The sequence below is a fragment of the Mesocricetus auratus genome, unplaced genomic scaffold (genome assembly GCF_017639785.1).
Source record: "Mesocricetus auratus isolate SY011 unplaced genomic scaffold, BCM_Maur_2.0 Super-Scaffold_100047, whole genome shotgun sequence".
Lineage (NCBI taxonomy): Eukaryota > Metazoa > Chordata > Mammalia > Rodentia > Cricetidae > Mesocricetus > Mesocricetus auratus.
The window spans coordinates 3,980,810-4,008,499 of NW_024429224.1; the positions used below are offsets into that span (position 1 = coordinate 3,980,810).

Sequence of the window (27,690 nt, forward strand, 5' to 3'; positions counted from 1 at the left end):
CATGTTAGATGTAGTCTTGATTGAGGGTTTTTAAGATAACACCCAAGTGAAAGATTTAATGTGAGATTCTTCAGGGGGTTAGCTTTGATCTATTGAAAGCTAGCCAAAAGTCTATCAGCCATTGAGTGGTGGTGGCAGGACATGCCTTTAATCCCAGCAGAGGCAGCTGGAACTCTGTGAATTCAAGGCCAGCCTGGTCTAGAGAGAGAGAGAGTTCATTCCAGGACAGCCTCTAAAGCTACACAGACAAACACTTTCTCGAAAAACCAAAACCAAAAAAAAAAAAAAAAAAAAAGTCTATCAGCCAAATGAAGAAAGGGAGGAAATGGCAATTCAAAGTAGACAGTTCTCACTGGAGCCTAGGACACTTTATTGAAACCAATTATATCACAGGCAAATAAAAATAGTTCTTAGCCCCATTGGTACAACATAGGGTATTTTACATTCAGCCTAGATACAGGGAGTAGCAGATTCCCTCGCCTACAGATCTCTGGCTTGCAAGTATTTCCCACCACATGATTACTCTGTATAATACATAGCCCTTGTTTAGTAGAGGGATCCAAATATTCTTTTTCAGCCTTGCAAGGTCCAATACATTCACTCTCTCTTTCCTTCACAAGTCTAATAGAAAAAACTACCTTTTCCATGCCTCAAAGTCATTATTTCGTTGAAGAAAAGTCAGGCAAAACAGAGATGGCAGTTAAGGGATGGACAGGATATTATTGGCACATGCCCAGCTAGTGACAAACAAAAGCAGTACACCATGACTTGAAAATAAGTCACATTAAAGATGAATGAAAACAACCACATCAACCTAAGCTAAGGAGTGTGAGTAGTAAGAGGGGACTGAGAGCTACTGATTTTACTGGTACAACTTAAAAGCAGTGGAGGGCAAACACTTAAATACAATTTATGGTAACGCAAACAAGAAACTACTGCAGAGAGCTGTTAAAAAAAAAAACAAACCACACCAAGTTGTCTGCACCATTAATTCCAGTGTTTCACAAATTAATAAAATACGTAACTACATATTCTTTTTTTTTTTTTTTTTTTTTTGGTTTTTCGAGGCAGGGTTTCTCTGTGGCTTTGGAGGCTGTCCTGGAACTAGCTATTGTAGACCAGGCTGGTCTCGAACTCACAGAGATCCGCCTGCCTCTGCCTCCCGAGTGCTGGGATGAAAGGCGTGAGCCACCAACGCCCGGCAACTACATATTCTTGTGAGATAAAGATCCTTTCCACCTGAATAACACTGGGGTTAGGACAGTAACACACAGCTACTGACCCACCATTAGTTCAAGTGTGTGCAGCAAATGTCTTAGTCACTTCTTTCATAGAGCTACACATTTAAAAACTGTAAAAGGAGCTGGGTGGTTGGGAACAAGTAAAATAAAAAACAATATTGTGCTCATTCAGTAAAAGAAACCCTGATGAAAGATTGTTCGCCAAGAAGCTTAGACTATTAAGATTTTTATTGCATTTTTTTAGGTAACCTGGAAGTTCTTATCCTGAAGGGGAAAAGTTTTTTTTAAAACTACCTGAACAGATGCTAAAGTGCTTTATCAATTGCTTCACACAGATTTCCTGGGATAACAAAAAAATATCATCACTGTAAAGGGATACCAACAATTTCACAAGATGGTACATCCCAAAATCATCTATGACAATAGTCATAAGAGATAATGATATACTTGTCCTTATTAAGTGGACAATTACATATCAAGAACTGATCATCACAAACCTTTAGATAGTCAAATTACACACACAGAGCTGAAATATGGTATAACAGACCTTCACAAGAGAACAGTCTGTTTCTTTTCATACTTTAAATGATCTGCTTAAGATTACAGTTCACAAAAAACAAGGGTTCTGAATTTTCAGCCTTTAAAGTTGCAGTTAAAAACTGAATACTTAGTAATAAGTTAAGGTTAAGGGTTACAGAGAGAGAATGGTTGCTGTTGAAAAGTATACATTTACTTGGTGATAATCATGACAGAGTGTAAACTGGATAGAGAACATTCTACTCAAATGGTTATCAAATCAACACACCAGTGTTACAAGCATTAAATGTTTTTCTATTACTATAGAGAATAGAAATTAAAACATTAATATGGCAGTTATGTTTTTAGGCACAATTTAGTGAAATTTTAAAAAAATATTGAATTTCAATTGAAATTTTAGACTTACTAACCAAAGGGTCAAAAACTCTTAGGAAAATAAGGGGGAAAAAAAAAAGGAAAGAAAAAGAAACTTTCAGGTAACAATGTAAATTGTTTAAAATTTCTAACAACCTATCTGGGTTTTAAGATTATTTTATTAAAAAGTACAAGAAATCTGAAAAAGATCAGTACAATTATCTTAATGTACAAAGTCATAAGCTGTAGCAGTTTTTAACTAAATTTAAAAACACAACAAGGAGGGCAGCCCTTTAGACCAATTTATTTTATACCCTTTTAAAACATCAAATCATCATCCAGTAAGGACAGTGAAGTTTACAGCTGGGACAAGGGTACATGACTCAGGCATTGCAGTCCATCCTGCCCACTGGACAACTTTGCTGCTGAAATTTCTTAAACCCTACCAAACAAAAACAGAAGGCTGGCTGATACAAATGAGGAGGATTTCCATGTAATTGTCAATTGGCTTTTTAAAAGAGGAAATGCATCCTGTTTCCCCAGAACAGCAAATAAGCAAGAGCTACATGCAGCAATGTATTAAGACATTTCTCAAGTCTTCTCAAACAAGTCCAAGGTGGGGATGGGATGAGTGATGAAATTGATAGAAAAACATTGCTATGGACACCATAACAAACAATAAATTTAGATAATTTAAAATTAAAAAAGGCAAGAGGCAGCATTTCAGCAGCAAAGTGCTCAATAAAAAGTATATTGTAGAGGGTACAAGAAAGGCGGGGAATAAGAGGGCAAAAAGTGGGCCAGTGGAATGGCAATGGCCTCAAAGGAAATACGGCGTCGTGGTTCTGGGAGGAATAACACGTTCTGAATCTGGAACTGCCCGGAATAACTTTGGTTCTCTCGTATTGACATCTTTGAAGACCATGATGGAAGCGATGTTTCCACAGCGATAGCAGTAGTTAGGAGCAGACCACACTGTGACCAGCTTCTCATCAAACATAAACTTATAGCCTTCATGCACAAGCTGATGTGCTCTGCAGATGAGTTTTAAGTTGTTGATATGAACAAACTGCAATTTAGAAAGGCTTTGTGAGTATTCCATCCAACAGTTTAATAACCATTCCAAGCAGCAAATATCACTACTGAAGTTATGATTCTAAATCCCAATCTATAATAACCTCCAAAATTTACAGCATCACTTTGGCCCGTGTCTATTCTGAAGTACATGACCCACAATTTGAATTGTCTAGGCTAGGTAAAGTAATTAGCACCTGTACTCTCAGTTACTTGGAAGGCTGGGTAGAAGGATCACTTGAATATACAAGTTTGAGACCAATCTCTGCAACACAGAGACAGCAAATCTTTAAAACAGTAATAGTACTAGTAATAATAAGAGATGGCTGGGTTGGTAGAGGTGCCTGTCAACAGGGCTGATGACCAGAATTTGATCCCAGAAACTACATGGTAGGAGAGAACGGGACTTCCATAAGTTGTCCTATGATCTCTTCATATTGTTCCAACATATATATAGAAAAAAAATAAACAAGCAAGCAAATAAACAATACAGAAAACGCTAGGAGAATTGAGTTTGAGGCCATCCTGGACCACCTAGTAAGAACTGTATCAAGGAAAAAAAGATTACATAATTACCACCAGTTACAAAACAAAGGTTTTCTATTTAATGGCATAATAACATTACTATCAGTCCTATTATGTGAGGATTTAGTGTATGCCACAAAGAGAGTATTATTCTTAAAGAGGACAGGGTTCAGAGTTGGTAAAGTCTTCATAAATGAGGATAAACGATGGCCCTAGCACCTAGTTCTATGACTCCATTATGCTGAAACACATCTCAACAGAACATCATTCCTCTGTGTGTGTGTGAGTGCTATCTGTCCACATTTGTTCATGGCTGCTTTTATGTATGCATTGTTGTGCATATGTATAGGGCAAGTAGGTACATAATTTGATAAAGCCACAGTCATAAAATAGCAGCAGAAGATGCCTGGTGGTGGTGCACACCTTTAATCCTAGCACTCAGGTAAGGCAGAGGCAGGTGGATCTCTTAGAGTTTGAGGTCAGCCTGGTCTACAGAGTAAGTTCCAGGACAGCCAGGCCTACACAGAAATCCTGTCTCAAAAGACAAACAAAACAAAAAAGAAAACAGGAAAAGATGTTAGAATTTCTGCATTTTATTTGTAAATTATTTGCCCTGAAAATTTATAGCAAACAGTTTTCTGAATTTTAAAATTGTTGTATTCATGCAGGCAACACAATAGCTTACTAGAGATCAAAGACTGTAATCACAATATGTTTTGTTTGTAAGCAAGGAGTTATATTATTATTCATCCTAATGGTTCTTGTTTTCATCTGCCTCATGGAGATTCAGTAAGTGCCTTGGAACAATATTAAGTTCTCTTAGCTCATGTGTTACTTTAAAATTTGAATTTAGGCTGGAGAGATGGTTTAGTGGCTGCTTTTCAGGACAGAAGCTCAGTTCCCAACCACCATGCAACAGTTCACAACCACCTGTAACTCTAGTCCCAGGGGGTCTAACACCTTCTTCTGGCCTCCACAGGCACTTCATGCAAATGGTGCACAGACACAGAATAAAAAAATAAGGTTAAGCTGGGCGTTGGTGGCGCACGCCTTTAATCCCAGCACTCGGGAGGCAGAGACAGGCGGATCTCTGTGAGTTCGAGACCAGCCTGGACTACCAAGCAAGTTCCAGGACAGCCTCCAAAGCCACAGAGAGACCCTGTCCCGAAAAACCAAAAAAAAAAAAAAAAAAAAAAAAAAAAAAGGTTAAGACATGCAGAGTGCTGCACACCTTAATCCCAGCACTCGGGAGGCATAGACAGGCAGATCTCTGTGAGTTCAAAGCCAGCCTGGTCTACAGAGTGAGTTCCAGGACAGCCAGGGTTGGGTTGTTACAGAGAAACCCTGTCTCGAAAAATCAAAACAAAAAACCAAAATAAAAGAAAATGGTTAAAATTTTGATTTAAACAAAAAGTAAAAAAAAAAAAAAAAAAAAAAAAGAAAAAGAAAAAGTGAAATCAACTGGGATTAGAAGACTGTCAGAATTATATGTTTGTTTCAGGAGGATATTTGATCTGCTATTAAAACGAACAAACAAAAAAGTTGCATATCTTGCTCTGGCGATCTTGTTACTTAATTATTATTTTAATAATATCAGCAGATAATACTGGAATAGGTGCTTTTACTATGTAATCTCACTGAACCATTCAGGAAACATAATTCAATCAGCTACAGTAGAAACCCGATACACAACAATAAATTTAGTAAATTAGGCTATGAGTTTGATATCTGAGATCATTGTTATTTTACTAGTCAAAGAACTACTTTTCCCAAAATGTTAGCTTTACCTCATTTGTGACTTTTGCTCCAAAAAGCCAACCTGCTCCTCTGGGACTGATTGCCCAAGTGTCTACATCTTCAGGATCTGACCACACCAGGTCACAAAATGCTCCTTTGTGAGGAATTTCCTGATTTCGTTCAATGGTTCGAATTTGATCCAGTGTTTTGATATCAGGAGATAAGCCACCATGAACACACAAAATTTGCTCATCTATTAACTAGCAAAAAAGAATAACAAAGGATAATAATAAACTCAGTCATATCTAAATTCAACAATAAATGCTAAACCTAAAGAAAATAGCTTCAACTGATAAAAAATATGTGTTTTGGCAAGAAAAATGTTTCAGGTTCTAAGGAGACCCATACTTACAGCTGCTACTGTGAGCATGTCAAAAACTTTGGTACAATATCTCCAGGCATTAGCATTTCCATATTTGGTTTGGCACTCATCTGTGAAGAAAACATAAATGTTCTCATTAATGAAATAGTATATCAAATGCTTAAGTTATCTTTGCTATAAAATAAATTCACCTTAATCTAGAGCAGAAAATTATGGTGCATATTCATCTCTATTTTTCTTATAGAACCAAAAGAAGTCTACTAACAATGCACATATTCTAAGGAAGACAGAGCATGGCTCAGTGGCAGGTGCTGTGGAATATTCCTTTACATTGTGTGAAGATGTGTCACTGCGACTGGTTTATAGCAGAGATTTTGGACAAAGGGAGCCCTGGGAAGAGAGGTGGAGTCACCAGCAGGATGGAGAGGAAGCAGGATGGGTAATGCAGAATAAAGGTAACTGAACCATGAAAAAGAACATAGATTTAAAAATATGGGTTAAGTTAAGTTGCAAGACCTCGTTAGAAACAAGCCTAAGCTCAGGCCAAGCTTTCATAGCTAATAATCATTCTCCATGTCAATTTATGTAAGCCCAAAGAAAAGTCCTTCTACAGGTATGCGCTTACCTTACACGTGTAAAGTCTAAGTTCAATCCACAGTACATATATACACACATACAAATAGGATGGGACTGGAGAGACGGCTCAACAGTTCAGAGCAGCCACATGGCTCACACCTATCTGTAACTCCAGTCAGTGGAGCTTACACTCTCTTCTGTATATGTAGAGCATATACAACATCCAAGCAAAACACTCATACACATAAAATACAAGCAAATCTTCAAAAACCATATCCTCTAAAGAAACTATAATCCTTTTATATCCAGAAATGATCCTAAAATGAGTATCAGCCAAAAGGTTATCATGTGGAAGGAAATTACTGATTTCATACATGCCAAACCAAATGCTTTGGCCAGTTATGTTAATGCCAAAGTAATTCTATAAATAGTGCATTTCTTTAATATGACTACCTTATTATAGAAGGATAATCAAATAAATTAAAGGACCCTTAATTATAAGTGTATGAGTAACTCCTAAACCAACATTTCTCAGGATGAAGTTCCTTTTTGTGAGATCTGAAAACTGCAACTAAATGCTAACATCCAGTCAAATTCTAACAGGCAAAATTAATTAGACTTGGAATATTAAAAAGGGCCAGGGAGATGGCACTCCAGTTAAAGACACTGACTCTGAGTCTGATGATGGGATTCAGGAAAAGAACTGACTCCTCCAACCTCCACAGGCATGTGCATACGCTTCCAACCTCCACAGACATGTGCACACGCTTCCAATCTCCACAGACATGTGCACACGCTTTCAGTACCCATCTTCCTCTGCCTCCTGAGTGTTGGAATTAAAGGCATGAGTCACCACAGCCTGGCTTTATACATTCTCAGATATTCATGAGAGAATATGAGTGCATGCACATACACATATGCACAAATAAATGTAATTAAAAAATTTAAGTCCCTGATGTATGTTTATCAGTGTGAAGTAAGCAACCAATATGATTAATAGTTATCTAAGGCTTTTAAGTCACTGTAAATTCATGATAAATAAAATTATCTTTTTCCTGAGTAACTATACTAATTTTTGTTAAATACAACTATAAAACTACTAGATAAACACACTTCTGAGAAAGAGAAAGTTCAACACCTAATGTTATCATTTCTTCAGTCAAAGCATATCGAGTAAAAGGTCCAAACCCTCCCTCCACCTCCCTTTTGCTCCTTTGCCCTACACTGAAGAATGTGGTATAATTACACACATAAATCACTTATCTCTTAGACACAAAAGTCTAAAATTTAATTTTATTTTATTTTTGGTTTTTCGAGACAGGGTTTCTCTGTGGCTTTGGAGGCTGTCCTGGAACTCGCTCTGTAGACCAGGCTGGCCTTGAACTCACAGAGATCCGCCTGCTCTGCCTCCCGAGTGCTGGGATTAAAGGCGTGCACCACCAACGCCCGGCAAAAGTCTAAAATTTAAAATGCTGCAAAAAATCCAAACTTTTTAAGCATCAAGATGATAACATACTTGGCAAATTCTATAAATGACGTCAATCAAAATGGAAACACTAAAAATAAATACTAGGAGGCTGAAAAATAACTGGGAGGTTGAAGTGATGGCTCAGTGATTAAGAGTTGTGGTAGTTTGAATGTAATTGCCCCCACTAAGCTCATAAGAAGTGGCACTATTAGGAGATGTGCCTTTGTTGGAGTGGGTGTGGCCTTATTGGAGTAAGTTTGTCACTGTGGAGTCCGGCTTTGAGGTCTCATATGCTAAAGCCACACCCTGTATCTCAATTCACTTTCTGTTGTTTGTTAGTGAAGATGTTGGAACCTCCAGTACCATGTCTGCCGGCATGTCGCACGTCACCCATGATGATAATGGAAGTCACCCCAATTAAATGTTTTTCCTTTATAAGAAATTTTGTGATCACAGTGTTTCTTCATAGCAATAGAAACCCTAACTAACACAAGAGCATTTAATGGTCTTACAAAGGACCTGGTCTCTAGCTGGGCGTTGGCCCACGCCTTTAATCCCAGCACTCAAGAGGCAGAGGCAGGTGGATCTCTGTGAGTTTGAGATCAGCCCATCTACAAGAGCTAGTTCCAGGACAGCCTCCAAAGCCACAGAGAAACCCTGTCTCGAAAAACAAAAAACCCAAAAAACCAAAACCCCAAAACAAACAACAAACCAAACCAAAATGAAACCACAAAGGACCTGGTTCCAGTTCCCAGTACTCACACTGTGCACAGACATACATAAAAGTAAACACTCATAAACTAAAAATGAGTAAGCCTTAAAATAAAAGTCAAATGTGGAGGATAAGGCAGATGAACTTCAAGGTGGTTGACATAGGAAGTTCTAGGTCAGACAGGGATGCCTAGTGAGTATATAAAAAATAATAAAAATATAATTATAATAAATTAGGATCAGGATAACAATATCAGGCTTGTCACCAAGCCCAACAATCTGAGTTCAATCCCCAGAATCCACACGGTTGAAGAAAAGAACCAACTCCTATAAATTGTTGTCTGACCTTCACACATGGCCACGGTACACACACATTTTAAAATTTTATTTCCATATTCCTTTAAAAAAAAAAGCTGGACGTGGTGGCAAATGCCTTTAATCTCAGTGTTCAGGAGACAGAGGCAGGTGAGTTCAAGGCTGATGTGGTCTACATAGTGAGTTTTAGGACAGTCAGGGGTCGGTAGAGAGACCTTGACTCAAACACAACAAACAAACAAACGAGTTGAACCAGACACGGGGATACACATCTACAACTTGGGAGGCTAAGGCAGGAAGCCACAGATTGAGACCCTGTCTATAAACAGGTAAGCGAATAAATAAATGTTCTGCCAGCAATTGGGAGACTGATTCAGGAGAATTAGTGAATTTTGAGGCTAACTTGGGACACATAGTGAATTCCAGGCTAACCCAAGCTACAGAATGAGATCCTGTCTCAAATAATGAAACAAATGCGTCAAATATCCCATTTGAGTGCTCAGGTCCCTAACCCCAGCATTTAGGAGGTAAAGCTTGCAGGAAGAATGCCACATAAGGCCAGCCTGGGCCACACAGCAAGCTCCAGCACATCCAGATCTATACAGCAAAATCCTGTCTCAGAATTCCAGAAACAAGGCCTGGAGAGATGGCTCCGTGGTTAAGATGGCTGCTCTTCTAGAGGACCCGGGTTCAATTCCCAGCAGCCACGTGGCAGCTTACAACTGCCTGTGGCTCCAGTTCCAGGGGCTCCAACGCCCTCACATGGACATAAATGCAAGCAAAACACCAATGCACACGAAATAAAAATAAATAAATAAATAAAAGAATTCCAGAAACAAAACAAAGAAAAAAAAGTTTGTGTTCCATAGTGTTTCAGATTTCAGAGTTAGAGTGTAGCTTAGTGGCAGAGTGCTTACCTTATATGCCCTGGGCATGTGTACGGCACATTAAAAATGAAAGTATCACAAATCTGAAACTTATGAGTGTCATAGTGGTGCTCAAAATTTCAGACTTTACAGATGATGATTTGGGGTTGTGGAGTTTTCAGTTTATGGATACTGAATCAGTCTTTTACAAAATTTCTTTCAGACTACATATATTACATGTATAATACACAAAACTATATTTTATAATTATACATAACACACATATAAATAAATAAAACATAATGGTGTTAGATTTATCTTATCTTCAAGAAATTTCATGCTTTTCCAAATATTCCAACCACCCTCCCCCCAAAAAATCCAAAATCTAAACTACTTCTTTTGGGCCTAAGCATTTTGGATAAGGGATACTAGATCTATATACCATCCTGGCATCTTCTCTACAGTCATTTTATAATGTGCAATAAATACTCTACGATGGCCACACATCAATAAAAAAAAAAATCACTGAACAAGGCATTTCTTAGAATTTATATTAGTCCTGCTTCCCTGAGTTAACCCCACAGTATACTACCCAAAATACTGATTATCCCGCAAAAGAACAAGACATTCAGTTGGGTACTCTGACACAAGCCTGTAGTCCCAGCATTCCAGTGGCTGAGGCAGGGAAATGGAAGCACATTTAAGGTCAGACTGGTTTATGGAGTTTAGACCAGAACCACATAGCAAGACTATCTCAAACAAACAAACAACAACAAAAAGGCAACTAAATGTCCAATGGGAAACAGACGGATTAATTATGGTACACCCATACTGTAATATGATACAGCTACAGAACAACAAGGAACTGTAGGTGATGGTAGATGCCTAGAATCCCAGCACTTAGGAGACTGCCATAGGAGGATCATATAATTAAGGCCAGGATGACAGTTAGCTCTAGGCCACTTTGGGCTTCTATGGAGACATCCTGTCAAAAAACAAAACAACAAACCAACCAAAAAACTAAGGCAGTAAAAAGGCTAAGCACTCAACATAGCATTACGGAAGAACTGGGGGTATAGCTTGGTAGCAGAGTGCTTGTCTAGCATGCACAGGTTCTGGATTCCATCTCCAGCACTGACCTAAACAGAGAGGAGAGGAGAGGAAATGGGAGTGGGAGACGGAAGGAGGGGGAAGGCTTGCAGAGATAAACCCCAGTCTTGAATGTGCGTAATATCCACCCTCAGCAGATCTGACCTACGATCCTATGCCAACAGAATTTGATTATGATGTTTGAAGTGAGACCCAACAGTCTACATTAAAAAAAAATTTTATTATTATTTTGTTTTTTTTGAAACAGGGTTTCTCTGTATAGCCCTGGCTGTCCTGGAACTTGTTCTGTAGACCAGGCTGACCTCAAACTCACAGAATTTGAACTCTGAGTCCCAGAACTCACCTGCCTCTGCCTCCTAGTGCTGGGATTAGAGGTATGTACCACTACTACCCAGCAAATAATCTACATTAAAAAAAATTTTTTTAATTAGGGTTGGAGAGATAGCTCAGCAGTTAAGATTCCTTGCTGTGGACTGGAGTTCAATTCCCAGTACCCCATCAGGCAACTTGCAACTGTCTGTGAACTCCAGCTCCAGAGGAACCAATGCCTCTGGCCTCCCAACAACAGTTGAACTCACATGCATATACCACACATGCACACACACACAAATCTAGATATACTTAAAAATAATACAGCAATCTTTTAAAATGTTAATATATTTATTCATTCTGTGTGTGTATTAGAGTGTGCAGAGGTCAGAGTATAACATTCGGGAGTAGGTTCTCTCTGTCCACCATGTGGGCCCTGGTAAATAAACCCTGGCTGTCAGGCTTAGCAGCCAGTGCCTTTACCCACTGGGTCACTCACAGACCCAGAGTCTGCATTTTAAACAAGCACTCAAAGTGATTCCAAAGTGGGAAAGTTAAGACTACATTTCTTTTTTCACACAGATTTAGAAAGATGTACACCAAAGCCTTAGTAATAGTAAGTCTTTCACTATATGGCTAGATTTTCAATTGACTGGGGGAAATGTGGAGTAAAGCAGAAAAAAAAAAACAACAACAAACAACAAAAACAAAGTACACATACAACTTCCCCCCAAAAGTAAAATACCACTGAGAATCAGAGAAAAGAAGGTCTTACCATAAAATCCATACACCTGTGTTATCTGTCTACTCTCATGATTTCCTCTTAAAAGTGTAATACGGTCAGGCCATTTAGCCTTTAGCGCAAGAAGATAAGTGAAGGTCTCCAGACTATAGTAACCTCTGTCTACAAAATCACCCTGTAAAGTAAAAGTTTACAGTTACAAACCATGCAACAGTTGTACTAGCCCACAACAACAAGGAGCTGTACATCGTCTTAAAAAATAATTCCTTAAAAACTATTTTAAACAGGATCTGTTTCTCTATAAGCATGAGGGGCTGCAAGTCCCAGCACCCATATTAAAAGGTGGTTGCACATATCTATAATCCAAATACTATGGGACTGAGAAAGGTGAAGCCTCAGTGAAACTACTGAAATCCAGAGTGTTTCTGGTTCAATGAGAGGCTCAGTTCTTTAGGCAATGAAGTGGGGAGCTAGCCTGGTCTACCTAGAAAGCTTCAGGTCAGTCAGGACAACACAGTGAGACCCCCTCACAAAAAAGAAAAGAGAAACAAAAAAAAAAAAAAACCTCACTCGTACATGTATAAAATACTATTTACACTTCCAATTAATGTCTGACTTGGGCCAATATTCAGAAAGTAGCTTTAAAAAACAGTAATACAAAGCTGGAGAGGTAGCTCTGTGGTTAAGAGCACTGATTGTTTTCCCAGAAAAAAAAATCCCCATAACAGTAAGTGTGTATCAGGAAAAAGTATGAAATACCAAACTATACCTGCATGTATTCATCCACTGACAGACTAAACCAGAGGTTCTATGTGGTCCTTCTGCCATTACTGGCAGTTACAACCCAGTCCTATTTGTACAGTAAGTTTACAAACATAGCAATTCTATGTAAGTAGAAGATGTGACAAAATACAGAGAAGTACAGACTCATGTTTTCATACACTTAAATAGCAATTATTATAGAATTTACATGTAATAATTATTGCCAGAACCTTTTTATTTTAAATAAGCACTTGGCATTACTAGTGTTTACATACCATAAATATGTAGTTTGTGTCAGGAACCTGGCCTCCAGTTCTGAACAGTTCACAAAGATCATAGAACTGTAAAAGAAAAGCAATGTATGCTGACTACAAATTCCTGTGAAAGTTAAGTGAGAAGGATATACGTAAAGAAGCAGTTAAGAGGACTTCAAATATTTTTATTTTTAAGAAGAAATAAAGTATAAGCAAAACTGCTAAGTTTTAACCCCCAAAACTTTAAAAGTTCTTGTAGGTCTCCAAAAAATTCAGCTCATGTTAAGGTAAAAACAAATTGGTGAAAGTTGGAGATGTGCCTCAGGTTAAAAGCACTGGCTGCTTTTCCTGAGAACCTGATCTGATTCCAGCATGCACACACTTGCTCACAATCATTTGTTACTTGAGTCCTAGGGGATCTGACACTATCTTCTGGCTGCTGTGGGCAGCACAAACATGTAGTACACAGACATACATGCTGGTAAAACACTCACATACACACACGTATAAAAACAAAGGAAAAATTATATATGTGACATTAGAAATTAAAACAAGATTTTTAACATTTAAATTTTAAACCATTAAATAGTAACATATATATTTTTTTGTATTTTTTAAATTAATTTGTTTTTTACACTCCAATCCCAGTTCCCCCGCCATCCTCCTCTACTCCCCCCCCCTTCTGCTCCACAGAGAGGGTAAGGCCTCCCATAAGTCCGTCCCATCATCTCATTGAGGCAGGACCAAGGCACCTCTCCACCCCACACCCCATGTCTAGACTGGGCAAGGTATCTCTCCACATAGGATGGGCTCCACTAAGTCAGTTTGTGCATTAGTGTTAGATCCTGGACCCACTGCCTGTGGCCTCATATATTGTTAAGTCACACCACTGTCACCTATATTAAGGGAGTCTAGTTCGGTCTTACGCAGGTTCCCCATTTGTCAGACCTGAGTCTGTGATCTCTCACTAACTCAGGTCAGCTGATTCTGTGGGTTTCCCCATCATGGTCTTGACTCCTTTGTTCAGATTATGGCTCCTCCCTCACTTTGATTGTACTACAGGAGCTTAGTCCATTGGTTAGTTGTGGATTTCTGCATCTTCTTCCATCTGTTTCTGGAAGAGGGTTCAAGCTTCTCTGGGGTTATGAGCGAGTACGTACTATATTTGTCTTTCTAGTTTTGGATTACCTCAGAATTTTTTTTCTAGTTCTGCCCATTTGCCTGCGAACATAAATATATCTTGATAAAAATAAACCATGTTTTAAAAAGTAAAACTAAGTGAATAAGAGAATAAGCAATTTTAGGCAATTCTTTCCACATTTGCCTTACTAGAAGGTATCTGGAGGCCCATAATCTGTCTCTGACTGATGATATACACCGATTAAACTAACAATACCAGCTTCATACAAACATACACAAAAGAAATTAATGGTTTGGGGAGGGTTTTGGTGTTTTGTTTTAGCTTTTGTCTTTTGAGACAAGTTCTCACTATGTAACCAAGTTTGGCCTTAAACTTACTATAGGGCCCAGATTAGCCTTGAACTTGTAATTCCTACCTTTACTTCCCAAGGGCTGTTTGTTAACATTCTCACACAACTGTGCACATTCTACTTTTAATATTATGCCAAAATCCAGCAAGTGACATCTTAAGAAAAATGATTAATTCACAATATAAAATCTAAAACCATACCTGAATGAATCTAACACACCACAATATGGTCAGATTATTGCTATCTGCTTTGAGTAAATGATACACTACTTATTAGGAATATGAAATGATACTTCTTTATATGTTATAAAAATATTTGTTAATATCATCACTCATCAGAAGTCTTTAAAAGCATGAGAAACGGCCAGATATGGTAGTATATTTCTCTAATCCCAGCAAAGGCAGGTGCAGTTTAAGCCAGCCTGGTTTACATAGCAAGTTCCAGGCCAGCTGGAGCTATATCACAGTTAAACTGAAACTTTCCCAAATACAATTCTTTCATTAGTAAACTAAGATGTTGTCACTGGCAGCAAATAATATCAACTGTTACCTTTGAAATGACTAGCTTATTTCCTTCATCTTTGCAAATATCCAAGTCTAAATAATGATCGTTTGTCACTTTTCTCTCAAGTAAAAGCAGTGCTGGATTTTTCTTTTTAAATATTTATTGTTGTCTTTCAAGACAGGATTTCTCTGTGTAGCCTTGGCTGTGTCCTTATGAAATTTACCTGTCCATGTATATCCCCACATACTGTTACTGGTGTTGACACGGGCTGAACATTCGACTCTTCCAAGAGTAGATCACAAACATAGTCACACAGCCGCTGAAAGGCAGAGGGAAGGCAAAGTCAACTTTTGAGACAATATTAAAACTAATGGTCAAATACAAAAAAAATACGAAGACTAATATTTAGAAAAACTAAGTTTCCTTTAAAAAATATTTTATGGGGGCTGGAGAGATGGCTCAGAGGTTAAGAGCACTGACTGCTCTTCCAGAGGTCCTGAGTTCAATTCCCAGCAACCACATGATGGCTCACAGCCATCTAAAATGAGATCTGGTGTCCTCTTCTGGCTTGCAGATAGACATGGAGGCAGGATGTTGTATTCATAAGAAATAAAACAATATTTTATGTACATGAGTATTTTGCCTGCATGTACCACTTGCATGCCTGGTACCTAAGGAAGTCAGAAGAAGGCCTCAGATTCCTTGAAACTAGAGTTAATGTGAACAGCTTTGTAGGTGCTGGGAGCTAAACCCAGGTAGGTTCTCTACAAGAGCAACAAGTACTCTTAAACCATTGACCCAACTTTCCGGCTCCCCCCAACCTTAAGTCTTTCCTTTTTGATAGGTAAGAAAATTGTATCATGCATTCAATCAATAATAACAGATTTTTTTAAATAGCAGATAAAAACACACACCTGGGGAGAAAACAGGACCCCACCCAGTACCATTAAGACTGAGCAGGATGGAGACCCATGTACCTTACCACCCTGAGCAGCAGGAAGGAAACATAACCCGTTGGGTTTGGGAGAGCGGGCTGCTTTCTGTGTTTGTGTCCATGGCTCCTGTTACCATCCAAGGCTGAGAGGCTAGGGCTACAGAGTTGGTCCCACTCTTCACTGGCTGCAGCATTCAGGAGAGTGGGCCCTGCACTGGCCTGGGCAGCACAGTAGAGCTGGCCCTGGTGGTGTAGGTGGGGGTGAACAGACCCTGAAGTCATGAAAACAGAACTGGACCCTCCCCTTGCTGCTTGTTACACAGGGTGGACTGGGGGGAGGGGCATAGCACTGAAGCTGAAAAGTTCACCCTGGTAGGGAAGATGGGGGAAGAGCTGATGGGCTGACCAACCCTGAAAACACCCAGGCCTAGAAGTAGGGACATGAGTTAGCTCATACCAGCATTCATCCATCCATCTGTGATCTGCTGGAGTACATGTCCTGCAGACTTAAAGCTGCAGGATCCCAACAACACAGGAAACAACGGGGTATCCAAGAGGAGTCCCAGGGAGGGCCCAGTATCAGTAGAGTAGCAGAAACCAAAAGCCTCAAACCAGATTAATGACTCACTGCAGTGAACACTTGAAAGCATAATTTATGACACCACAGTTTCCATGACAAGTTCTTTCTTTTTTCCCCATAATTTTAGTTTTTGGTGGGGGAGTCACAAGGACAGAGGGCTGATAATGAAGGGATGGGGAGATGAATGGGATCAAAATACATGATGTGAAATCCACAAAGAATCAAAAAAAAAAAAAAAGCACTCATCTGTAAACCCAGCACTGTGGGAAGCAGCAGCAGGAGGATCCCAAATTCAAGGCCCTCCTCAGCCTACACAGAGAACTCCAGGCCAGCCTGGGATATACTAGTCCTACTCCCACCTCCAAATTGAAAAAAAAAAAGTATGCTAAAAGTGTGTACTCACTATATGACCCAAGAATTGTACTAAGTTCATATAAAAATTAGGATCCATTTGTATAGCACAGACTACGACTTTAGAATGAACTATCACTACACAATAATCTGAATTAATTCCAAGGGATTTTTTACACTGTCAGGAACACTGTGAGACCATTTACGTACAATTCTTTTGTTGCCGTTGTTTGAGATAGGTTCCATGTACCTCAGACTGGCCTAAATTAGCTATGCACCAGACTATGAACCTATCCTCTGCCTTCACTTCCCATAGCCACCTGTATAAAATTCCCGATTTTAAAAATTATCTTATTATATGTGTATAGGTGCTTTGTTTGCATGTATGTCTATGTACCACATGCGTGCCTAGTATCTGTGGAGGCCAGAAGAGGGCATCTGATCCCCTGGAACTGGAGTCATAGATGGCAGATAGCTGGGAATTGAACCCAGGTACTCTGGAAGAGCAGTCAACATTGAACCATCTCTCTAGTCCCTACATAAAATTCTTTAATGGAAGAATTGGGCAGGGGCGAGATCAGGAGCTATAGAGCTGGGTCAGCAAGTGGGGCACTTAACACCCTGCCTGACAACCTGAGTTGTGATTCTATTGTGGAAGGAAGGAAAGAACCAATTCCCAAAAGATGTCCTCTGACCTACACCTGCATGCCATGGTGCCTGCACACACACCCCCACACACACATAAGCACATAATAACTAAAAATGCAATTAGAAAAAATAAAGAGCCAGGTATTGTAGCACACACCTTTACTCTCAGCACTCCTGGGGCAGGTGCAGAAGGATCTCTCTAAATTCCAGGACAGTCTGTTTTAAACAGAGTCCCAGGCCAGTCAGGGCCATTGCCTTAGTTAAGGGTTTTATTGCTGTGAAGAGACACCACGATCATAGCAACTCTTACATTTCAGAGGTTCAGTCCATTATCATCATGATGGGGAGCATGGCAATGTGCAGGCAGACGCGGTGCTGGAGTGGTTCTCAATCTTGTAGGCAATATGAAGACTGACTAAATGAGCAGTGTTCTGCCCATAGGGATCCTCAAAGCTCACCCCCACAGTGGCCTACTTCCTCCAACAAGGCCATACCCACTCCAACAAAGCCACACCTCCTAATAGTGCCACTTCCTATGAAATTATGGGGGCCAATTACATTTCAAGTTACCACAGCTATGTAGAGAGACCCTGTCTCAAAACAAACAACCCCCCCCCAAAAAACAAAAGAAAAAAAGCAAGCAAGCAAACAAACAAGGGGCTAGGAGTCAGTGGTGCAGTTGCTGGGCTCCCAGGAATGGACGCCATTGGAGAGGATCCACTGTAGAGTCAGAGCAGATGATGGATACACATACTCAGGGTGCAGAAAATCCTTATGTATGGCCTTACAGACAAAGTTACAGGCACTTTGCTCCCAAGAAGCAGGAATGAGGAGAGTCTAATAAATACGTTATCTCCCTTGCAGTTCTCCAACAGGTTTTCTTTATGTTCTTTTCATGTATCTGAGATTACCCTGGATTATTTTTGGTTTAAATTTTATATAATCTGATTTATACACATAACTGTGGATTTTGTTCTAACTGCAGAAAGGGATATTCTTACTGGAGGAAAGCATTAGGTGTAGATAGTTCTTTCATTTAAAACGTGTATGTACCCCTTTTCTGACCTGCAGGCATGCATGCACACAGAACACTGTATACATGATAAACAAAACAATCATTCTTCATAAGTAAACATTTGGGCAAGGTCTGAAATGCAATACAGAAGAAAAATGCAGAACAGGGAGTGCCTGAGTGAAGTGCTTTCCACTGTGGGCAACTCTCATACTCTGCCACCTCCTAGGGTGGGGCTCGGGGAGGGGGGTCACATTTCAGAAAACAAGTGTGGAATGCTCATTGCTTGCTGAACACTGCTTAATACACTTTTCATTAATATGGAAACTTAAAATAACTGTAATTAACACAGTGATTTCCTCGGCAGGATTGGGTGGCAGGAGAACTTAAAACTGTAACAACTTTATCTATTGGAAGGAAAAAACCCTGTAAAATTTACTAATTTTGGAAAATAATACTGGTATTAAGGTTATTGACACATCAGCTATTAAAACATATTCTAAGGCTATTATAATTAAATTAGTCTCATAAAGGAATGAAGTGATCAGTACAATATACGATTTTAAAAAATAAATGTAAGGTCAGGTGGTGGTGGCTCAATGCCTTTAATCCCAGCACTTGGGAGGTCAGCCTGGTCTACAAGAGCTAGTTCTAGGATAGCTAGGGCTACACAGAGAAGCTTTGTCTCAAAAAAACAAAGCAAAACAGAATGTAAATACAGCAAGTTTAGAATGTACTTAAGGCAGGGCTAAGGATGTAACTCATTCGGCAGGGCGCCAACCAATGCAAAGCCCTGTGATTGATGCTTAGCACCTTGTGAACTGCACACAGTGGGGCCCCTTGCAACTCCAGTGCTTGGCAGGGGATGAGGGGACTTCAATGACATCTTCAACTACATAGTTGGGAGATCAATCTAGACTATAAAATAAAAACTAAAATTAATGAATAAACAAAAATCACTGAGTGGTTGATTTTTTAGTTCCAATTCTTCCCCTTTTATCTTTTTTATTTTTTAAGAGCCCTGGCTGTCCTGAAGTCCCTAGGTAGATCAGGCTGGTCTTGAACTCAGAGATTCACCTGCTTCTGCCTTCTGAGTGTTGGGATCAAAAGTGTGCATCACCTGTCCATCTTCAGTTTCATTTTTTAAAGTTACTAAATTAACTTTGGTTTGGGATTAAGACAGAATTTCCAACAATTTCTGAAACAGTTGTCATTCTATAATATATATAGTGGCATTGTAATCATTATAAAATCCAAATATCCAAATATCCATCAATGTTTTTTTTTTTTTTGGTTTTACGAGACAGGGTTTCTCTGTATTGTTTTCGAGGCTGTCGGTCCGCCCAACCTCGAACTCACAGAGATCCACCTGCCTCTGCCTCCTGAGTGCTGGGATTAAAGGCGTGCGCCACCATCACCCGGCTTAAAATGTTGTCTTACACTATCAAATATTTAGCCAAGACTTATAAACAAACTTACACATCCATTTTATTAGTATGCAATTTCCTTTCGTTTTAATAAGTGGTAAAATTACATGGACACCAAATGACTTACTTTATTATTATTACTATTAGCAGCAGCAACAGCAGCAGCAGCAGCAGCAGTAGTAATTTTGTTTTTTTGAGACAGGGTTTCTCTGCGTAGTTCTGACTGTCCTGGAATGCGCTCTGTAGACCAGGCTGGTCTCAAACTCGGGGATCAGCCTGCCTCTGATTTCCTGAGTGCAGGAATTGAAGGTGCATATCACAACACCGGCCTGGCTTCCAAGGACTTATTTTAAGGGGTTGTGAGTAAAAAAGTTTAAGAAGCCATGATCTAGAGAGGCCTATCTTCACCCACTTTTTCTGTTTTTTTTTTTCTCCAAAATTATACTTTAATGCCATGCAATCAATCTATAGAAACATGTTTTCATTATCGAATAAAGCCTCTATGGAGCTTGTGACTGTGAAAACTATAAGCAAGACACAAGTTACTGTGACCAAACAGTAGCCTTTGGGAGGACCTAAAAGAGGAATGCATCTACTCCCTCTATCAAGAGCAGGGATTCCCTTGAGGAGCTCCTGGTTTTTAAAAGTTCTTAAAAACTTTAGTTCTGAAATTAGTCAGCTTCTAGAGTACTTGTGTCTAATCTTTAGGAAATGACCTGCCCATTGCAGCTTTTATTTTATATACTACACAGCTTTTATTTTATATGATATATAATTTTATTTTATATGCTATATATAATTTCACTGCTGGCTCCATCTTAACTTATTTTTTTACTTGTTTTTTCCTTTATTCTGTTTTACTGCTCTATTGAGCATATCTTTGGAAAACACCTGCTATTCTTTCTGTAACAAAACAAGTTATCATTTATTTTGAAATGGATCATATTCCTGAGTGTAATTCTGAAAGGCTCTATGGTTCCCACATTCTAATATGCCAGAATTTATGCCCAACTGAGCCTGGATCTCTTAGTCTATAACAACTCCTGAACTGCCAGTCCTGACTGGTAACTGGTCCACAATCCCTGCATCATAAACTAAAGAATATCAATCAAGAAACCTTGTCAGTCTTAATGGCTGAGTACCTGGAGAAGACATGTCAACTACTTAGGCAGGATCCTTTATTCTTCATCCAACCCAGGTATGCTAACCAGAGTACAAATGTAACTGCTTCCGATGAATGCTGGTTCTGCAGATCTAAATGAGCCTTTAGACAGCAATGCCCCTAAGCCAAAGCACTGCTTTTCATGTCTTTGATTCATCAGGAGCTTACAGCCAGGGATATAGCTCAGTAACATAAAACTGCCTAACAATCAAGGGGCCCTGGATTCAGTCTCTAGTACTACAAAGCAGAACAAATAACAGAAGTAGCATATAAGTTCCTATCAAGTACTCACAAAATAAAAGTCTATGAAACTTCAGCACCTGCAGTGGCCTCACAGAGCCCAGGCACATTGGACAAGACAGCCTTCACAGCTTTGTTTACTGTTCTGTTTGTGGAAAACATGGTTTTTCTTACTGTTCAAAATGGTCACAATCTAAAAAATAGATTCTCCATCTTACTTCCTATTCAGGGCAAATTATGTTCCTCTCCCTATCATGTTCAGTCAATTCTTAACCCAAAGGCAATAACAGATTCATGGTCCCACTTTCAGAAGATTCCATTTCTCTTCCCTACTTCTTCCACAAAATACACATTCGTGGTCAACCATTCTATTCTCTGGCCCATCTCCTTGTTCCCTCTTGATCCTCAAATTTCATGTTCTTTTTTGTTTGTCTGAGGTAGGGTCTCACTTGGCTCAGGTTCTTTCTGTTGTTGAAGAAGACCTTGACCATGTGACAACCTTCCTGCCTCTACCTTCTAAGTGCTGGTATTACAGGTCTTCCCCATTACACCTGTTTTTACAACACTTAAGTCTCTTTCCAGTCCAAGGCCCACAATGTTGCTAGAATATTATTTCAAAAACCTCCCTTTTACTGTCCTTAGAAATCCCTCAAGAGACCAGGTGGTAGTGGTGCATGCCTGTAATTCCAGCACTTGGAAGGCAGAGGCAGGTGGATCTTTCTGAGTTTGAGGCCAGCATGGTCTACATACAGAGTGAGTTCTACGACAGTCAAGGGTTAAACAGAGAAACCCATATTGGGGGGAAAGAAACAAAAACCAAAATAAAACAAAAAACAAGAAAAAAGGAAGAATGGGACAATCTCAACATTGTAGCTATAGAACCCCTCAACTTTTACTTTTTGAAACATGGTCTCAAGTAGCACACATAGGCTACCTCAAATTTGTTACATAGATAAGGATGGTCTTAAAGTTCTGAACTTCCTGTCTCTGCCTTCAAGTCTGGTTTTATTCATTGCTGGGGATCAAGTCAAGCGCTCCATTTATTCTAAGCAAATATTCTTAACTGAGAACCTCTAATCCTCCTTCCCAAAATTATTTTATTCATTTTTATTTGATGTATATGAGTGTTTTGCCTGAATGCATATTTGTGTGCCATAATCCCAAGGGCCTTCTGGGACTGAAGTTAAAGATGGTTGCTATGTGGCTGCTGGGATTGAATTTAGCTAAGTGTTCTTAACCTCTGAACCATCTCTCCAGAATCAAGCTTCTCCCCAAAATTAAAGGTGAGAAAGGCAAGCAATTAAGGTTCAGTCATAGAGGTTTTGCCTAGCAGGTACAAGGATCTTTTTGGTACTATTAAGTGTTTCCAATTATTTCTCTTTTTCTTCTGACAGAATTTTGGTATTAAGACCTCAAAAAAGACAATGCTAGGGGCTAGAAGTTAAGAACACTGGTTGCTTTTCCAGAGGACCTGGTTTCAATTCCCAGCACTCACAAAGTAGCTCACAACCATCTGTAACTCCAGTCCCTAGAGAGCCAATGACCTCTAATGCTCTGCATGCATGTGGTACACAGACATACATACAAGTAAAATGTCCACATACATAAAATATAAATAAAAATCACACAACAATTTCCTTATACTCAAAGGCTGGAGAGAGATGGATCAGATTAAGAGAGCACTTGTTGGTCTTGCAGAAGACCTAGGTTCAATTCCAAGCACCCACATGGTAGCTTGCAACCACCCAGACATTCTAATTCCAGATCTGAAGACCTTTTCTGACTCCCTCAGACACCAGGCATGCATATGATACAGATACATACATTTGGACAAAAACGGTCATACACATAAAAAAGTCTCTTAGAATGTTTTCTTGGATTACCTGTTTTTAGTTTGTACTTTATGCCAGGGAACACAAATAAAATTGAGTTTCTTTCCTTCCTTCCTTTCCTATTTTATATTTGAGATAGAATTTCACCATGCAGCTCAGATTGGGCTGGAACTCACTATGTAAACCAGGCTGGCCTCAAACTCACAGAGATCCGCCTGCCTCTTGATTCTGAGTGTTGGGATTAAACACATTTGCCACCAAGAGTAACTAAAGCTGAATTTCATAAACACTAGATAGTCAAGAATGCTAGTCCCCCCACCTTTGTAATTCCAACACTCAGGAGACCGAGGCAGGAAGACTGCAATTGCAGCTAGCTCAAGGTTAGGCTGGGCCACATAGTTGAGTTCTAGTCATGAACTGGACTACAGGGTAAAAACTTAGGCTGGGGATGGAAGTCTAGTAAGATGGACACATGTGGGCCTGAAGAAATGAGAAAGCAGTTAAGAGCATATACTGCTTTTGTAGAGGACCTGTGTTCTACTCCAGCACCCACGCCAGGCTGCTTACAACTACCTGTAACTGCAGCTCCAGAGAGATCCAATGCCTCTGCCTCAGTACACATACCCTGACAGACACGTGGTGGATCTCTGAATTCAAGGCCAGCTTTGTCTATAGGGAGTTCCAGGACAGTCAGGGCTACACAGAAAAACCCTTTCTTGATAAACAAATAAATAAATAAAATTAAAAAGCATACAAAAAGAGAAATGATTCAGCTGTTAAATGTTTACTTTTCTTGTGGAAGACTCAGGTTTAACTCCCAGCATCCACGTGAGTTAGGTCATTCCACCTATAAATTCAATTCCAGGGAATAGAATGCCTTCTGCCTCTGCCAGCACCAGCATACATAAATTCACACAGGTATACATACAAATACATACATAAAAATAACAAATCCTTTCAAAAATTCATTTCAGTCCTCATACCACAATAAAATAAACCATATTAAGGTAGAAGCAGAACCAGGGGTTCAAGGTAAGCTTGGGCTACATGATACTCTGTGTGTGTGCACTCAAAAAAAAAAAAAAGGACTAAGAACTAGAGAGATGGCTCAGCACTTAGATTCTATAGAGGACCTGAGTTCAGTATTCATCCCCTACATCTGGTGGCTCAAAAACTCCATCTCCAGGGTGACCTGGTGCCTCTGACCTCCAAAGGCACCATGCACACATACTCTCCCCCCTCCACAAACACTAACTAAAACTAAATCTCACTTATTTATAAAAAAGGAAAGAAAATGGCAGCTTAGGTTGCAGCATTTGGGAAGCAGAAGCAAGAGGCTTAGAGTCCAAGGTCGTCCTTAGGTGTTTGGTGGGTTGGAGGTCACCATGAAATTTTTTGTTTTTAAGAGTTACTTTTAAGCCGGGCGTTGGTGGTGCATGCCTTTAATCCCAGCACTCGGGAGGCAGAGGCAGGAGGATCTCTGTGAGTTCGAGACCAGCCTAGTCTACAAGAGCTAGTTCCAGGACAGCCTCCAAAGCCACAGAGAAACCCTGTCTCAAAAAACCAAAAAAAAAAAAAAAGAGTTACTTTTATTTTATGTATAAGTATGACTTTTGCCTGCACGTATGTCTGTGAAACTGGTATGTGTTTTGATGCTTGCCGGAAGAGGGCATCGCATCGCTTGAACAGGAGTTAACTGCCATGTCCTTGCTGGGAACAGAATTTCCAGGTCCTCTGGAAGATCAACCAGTGCTCTGAACCACTGAGACAACTCTCCGGCCCCAGCAAGACCTCTCTCAAGATCCTATCTCAGAAAGAAAATAAAAAACATTACCAAGCAGAAAAAGAGCCCAATGACTGAAAGATGCAGGTGGCTGATCGTGAGCACCAACCATGTAACACATCCGATCAGCATTTACGTACAAGTTAGGTACTTTCACACAAACAGCGCATGTGGTCCTAAACATTTTGCATACTTGTTGACTGGCCAACTTCATGTATCAAATGAGACAGGAAAATGCACACAGAGCAACATCTTGCCCGGGGGAAATATAATTCATTAGCAGAAAGGATTTTTTTTCTTGAAAAAGTATTAAGCCCCTGACTTAATTATAAAAATAGCATAAAAGAATTCAAGTGATCGAGAGTTAATGTATTTGCCACAGTAAATCAAAGGTGATGGAATAAAACTTAGACTAGCAACCATCGTATGAACACCAACGGGGACCTAGGCACTAGCTTTAGCAGGAGCAAAATACGTTTGAAAACTGGTTTACCAACGGCTTGCTTCCTTTACATTCATTCCTTCAACACTCTGAACGTGAACTGGGTGAGACCTTGAGAAACGACGAAAACGACACTTCGGGCTGCGGGGGAACAGCTCAGCGGTCATCAAAGCATTTGCACTCTCGAGAAGCGACCGCTCGCTCCCTTAGACAGCTCAGCAAGGTGCTGGGAAACGGGGTCCGCACCCGAACCCTCAGAAGAGACCCGCGTCCTAAGGAAATGCAGCGAGCGGGGAAGCAGAGGCGACTGTCACCCCGACCCCACCCGCCGGCGTCCACGGCCGGGACGCGACCACACCGCGGCCCTCCGCAGTCCGCAGCGCCGGGCACCTCGGCCGGGGACCCCACGGCGGGAGCTGCCAGCGCTCGGAGTCCTGCGGGACCAGGGCCGCGCATCCCCGGGGTCCCTCAGGGAGCCGCGTCTGCATCCGGGGAGCTCGGGCTCGCTGGCTCTCGGCGTCGTCTCACCGCCGAGCGCCCTGCGCCGCGCCGGGGCCGGGTGCCCGGTCGGGGTCCGGCCGGGGGAGAAGGGCGGGCGGCGGGCGCCCGCGGGCGGAAGGGCTCGCCTCGCAAACAGGGCGGCCTCCGGCGCGGCTCACCTTCAGGTCGTTCTCGGGAAGGTACTTGCACTGCCGCGCTATCTCCACGTACTTGTCCAGATCTAGCGGCGCCATGTTAGGAGGACAAGCCGCGGCGGCGGCGGCGGCGGCAGCGGTGGCAGTACCGGAGGCCGCGGCGGAGGCCGAAGCCGGAACCCTCCTTACGTCACGTCCGACCCGTGAGCGACGCCTGCGCAGCGACGTCAAAACCTGACTCGCTTCTCTTCCCCGCCTCGACGCGTCTGGCGCCCTCTCAGGCAGAACTCCGGAGGGTCCTGCGGGCGAAACCTGCTGGGACCCGTAGCTGTCTGCCGCGGAGAGTGCTGGGATTTGTAGTTTTCGCGAAACCGAATGCTCTCCTACGCTTCACCGCGGAGAAACCCGATGAGGCTTTTCTGAGGGAAGACAACTCAGAGAGTGACGGGTATTCCCTGCTCTCATCCCTGCCTTGTAAAGCAAGCTGTCAGTTAAAGTCAGGGTAACTTGCCGACTTCCCAGGGCTCGAGAAGACCCGGCCTAGATGTGTGGAACAGATTTAACAACCCCAATTCTTTGGCTTGGAAAAAAAGAAACAAACACTGAAGTATTTCTTATGCCTAATTCTGTACAAATACGGGTGCGCTGTTTTTCCTCCTCTTGAAGACTGATAGGCGTACAAAACTCGCACGTGTTACCTGCCTCAGATAGCAACTAAACGTGTGAGTTCCTGGAGACGGCAGGAAGGTTTTTTGGTTTTGTTGTTGTTGTTTGGTTTTTGTCGCACCCCAGTGTCAAAATAGTTCTTGGCACCTCATAGAGCTTTACACCGGTTCATCTGACAGCTGTATACTGAGCAGTAACTAAGCACAGATACACCAGTAGGTGCTTGGTAACCACAGAAGACGAAAATCTCTATCCCTGCTGCTGGAAAGAGTGCTCGGGGATTAAGAGCACGAGCTGCTCTTTCAGACGAGGATCCAAGTTTTATTACCAGCACCCACAAGACTGCCTACAAATCCTATAAGCCCAGTTCCAGGGGATCAGACGCCCTCTTCTGGCCTCTGGGGGGGCACTGTATGAATGTAATGTACAAGCACCTAGAAAACAAAATTAATAAAATAATAAAATAATCAAGGATGTATAAAAAAGCCACTCTGTTTTGAACCTGTAATTTGCTTCTGCTAAAGATAAACAATAAATCAAATAATTCACTTATAGCACGTTAGAAAGTGATAGTTGTTAATGAAAACATCCAGCACAGTAAGAAGGATAGGTTGACACAGTAATAAGAATTAACCAATCAGCCAGTGATAGTGGACCACACACTTGACCCCAGCACGGGAGAGGCAAGTGGATAGTTGTGAGTTCTAGGATAGCTCGGTCTAAGTAGCAAGTTGCCAGCCAAAAAGGAGATCCTGCTCAAAACGCACAAAAGAAAAAACAAAAAATCCACCAAGGTGGAAGTTCTCCGGAAGATCGCTGATGGAGCATTCCTAAGCATATCAAGAGCCTTTGGGGGAAGGGCCCTACCGTGACTGGAGATCAGAGGGAAAAAGGAAACACCCATTTAGTTTTCATTCGATACAATGGGCAACTATGTCTCTTTGATCCTGATCGTGAGGCGGGAAGACAAGTCTTTAATTTGGACCACACCTTCGCTGGAAGCCTAGGTAAGGTCATGGAA

The 27,690-nt window shown here is 40.8% G+C and overlaps 1 protein-coding gene across 1 annotated transcript; it reads right to left on the reverse strand.

Moving 5' to 3' along the window:
• Window positions 1–349: 349 nt before the first annotated feature.
• Window positions 350–26,203, reverse strand: Ppp6c (protein phosphatase 6 catalytic subunit). The gene is made up of 7 exons (XM_040735718.1): window positions 26,028–26,203; window positions 15,181–15,276; window positions 12,985–13,050; window positions 11,981–12,122; window positions 5,881–5,960; window positions 5,519–5,728; window positions 350–3,201 (listed from the first exon to the last, which is right to left on the reverse strand). The coding sequence occupies exons 1-7, from the start codon at window positions 26,100–26,102 to the stop codon at window positions 2,953–2,955; spliced, it is 918 nt and encodes a 305-aa protein (XP_040591652.1). The 5' UTR covers window positions 26,103–26,203; the 3' UTR covers window positions 350–2,952.
• Between the last annotated feature and the right edge of the window lie 1,487 nt (window positions 26,204–27,690).

Excerpts from the sequence above, each read along its gene's own strand:
- Ppp6c (XM_040735718.1), bottom strand. The coding sequence starts at position 26,102 with ATGGCGCCGCTAGATCTGGACAAGTACGTGGAGATAGCGCGGCAGTGC. Across the intron at positions 12,123-12,984 it reads ACACAAACTACATATTTATG|GGTGATTTTGTAGACAGAGG; the intron begins GTATGTAAACAC and ends TTTACTTTACAG. Across the intron at positions 5,729-5,880 it reads ACATGCTCACAGTAGCAGCT|TTAATAGATGAGCAAATTTT; the intron begins GTAAGTATGGGT and ends CTTTTTTGCTAG.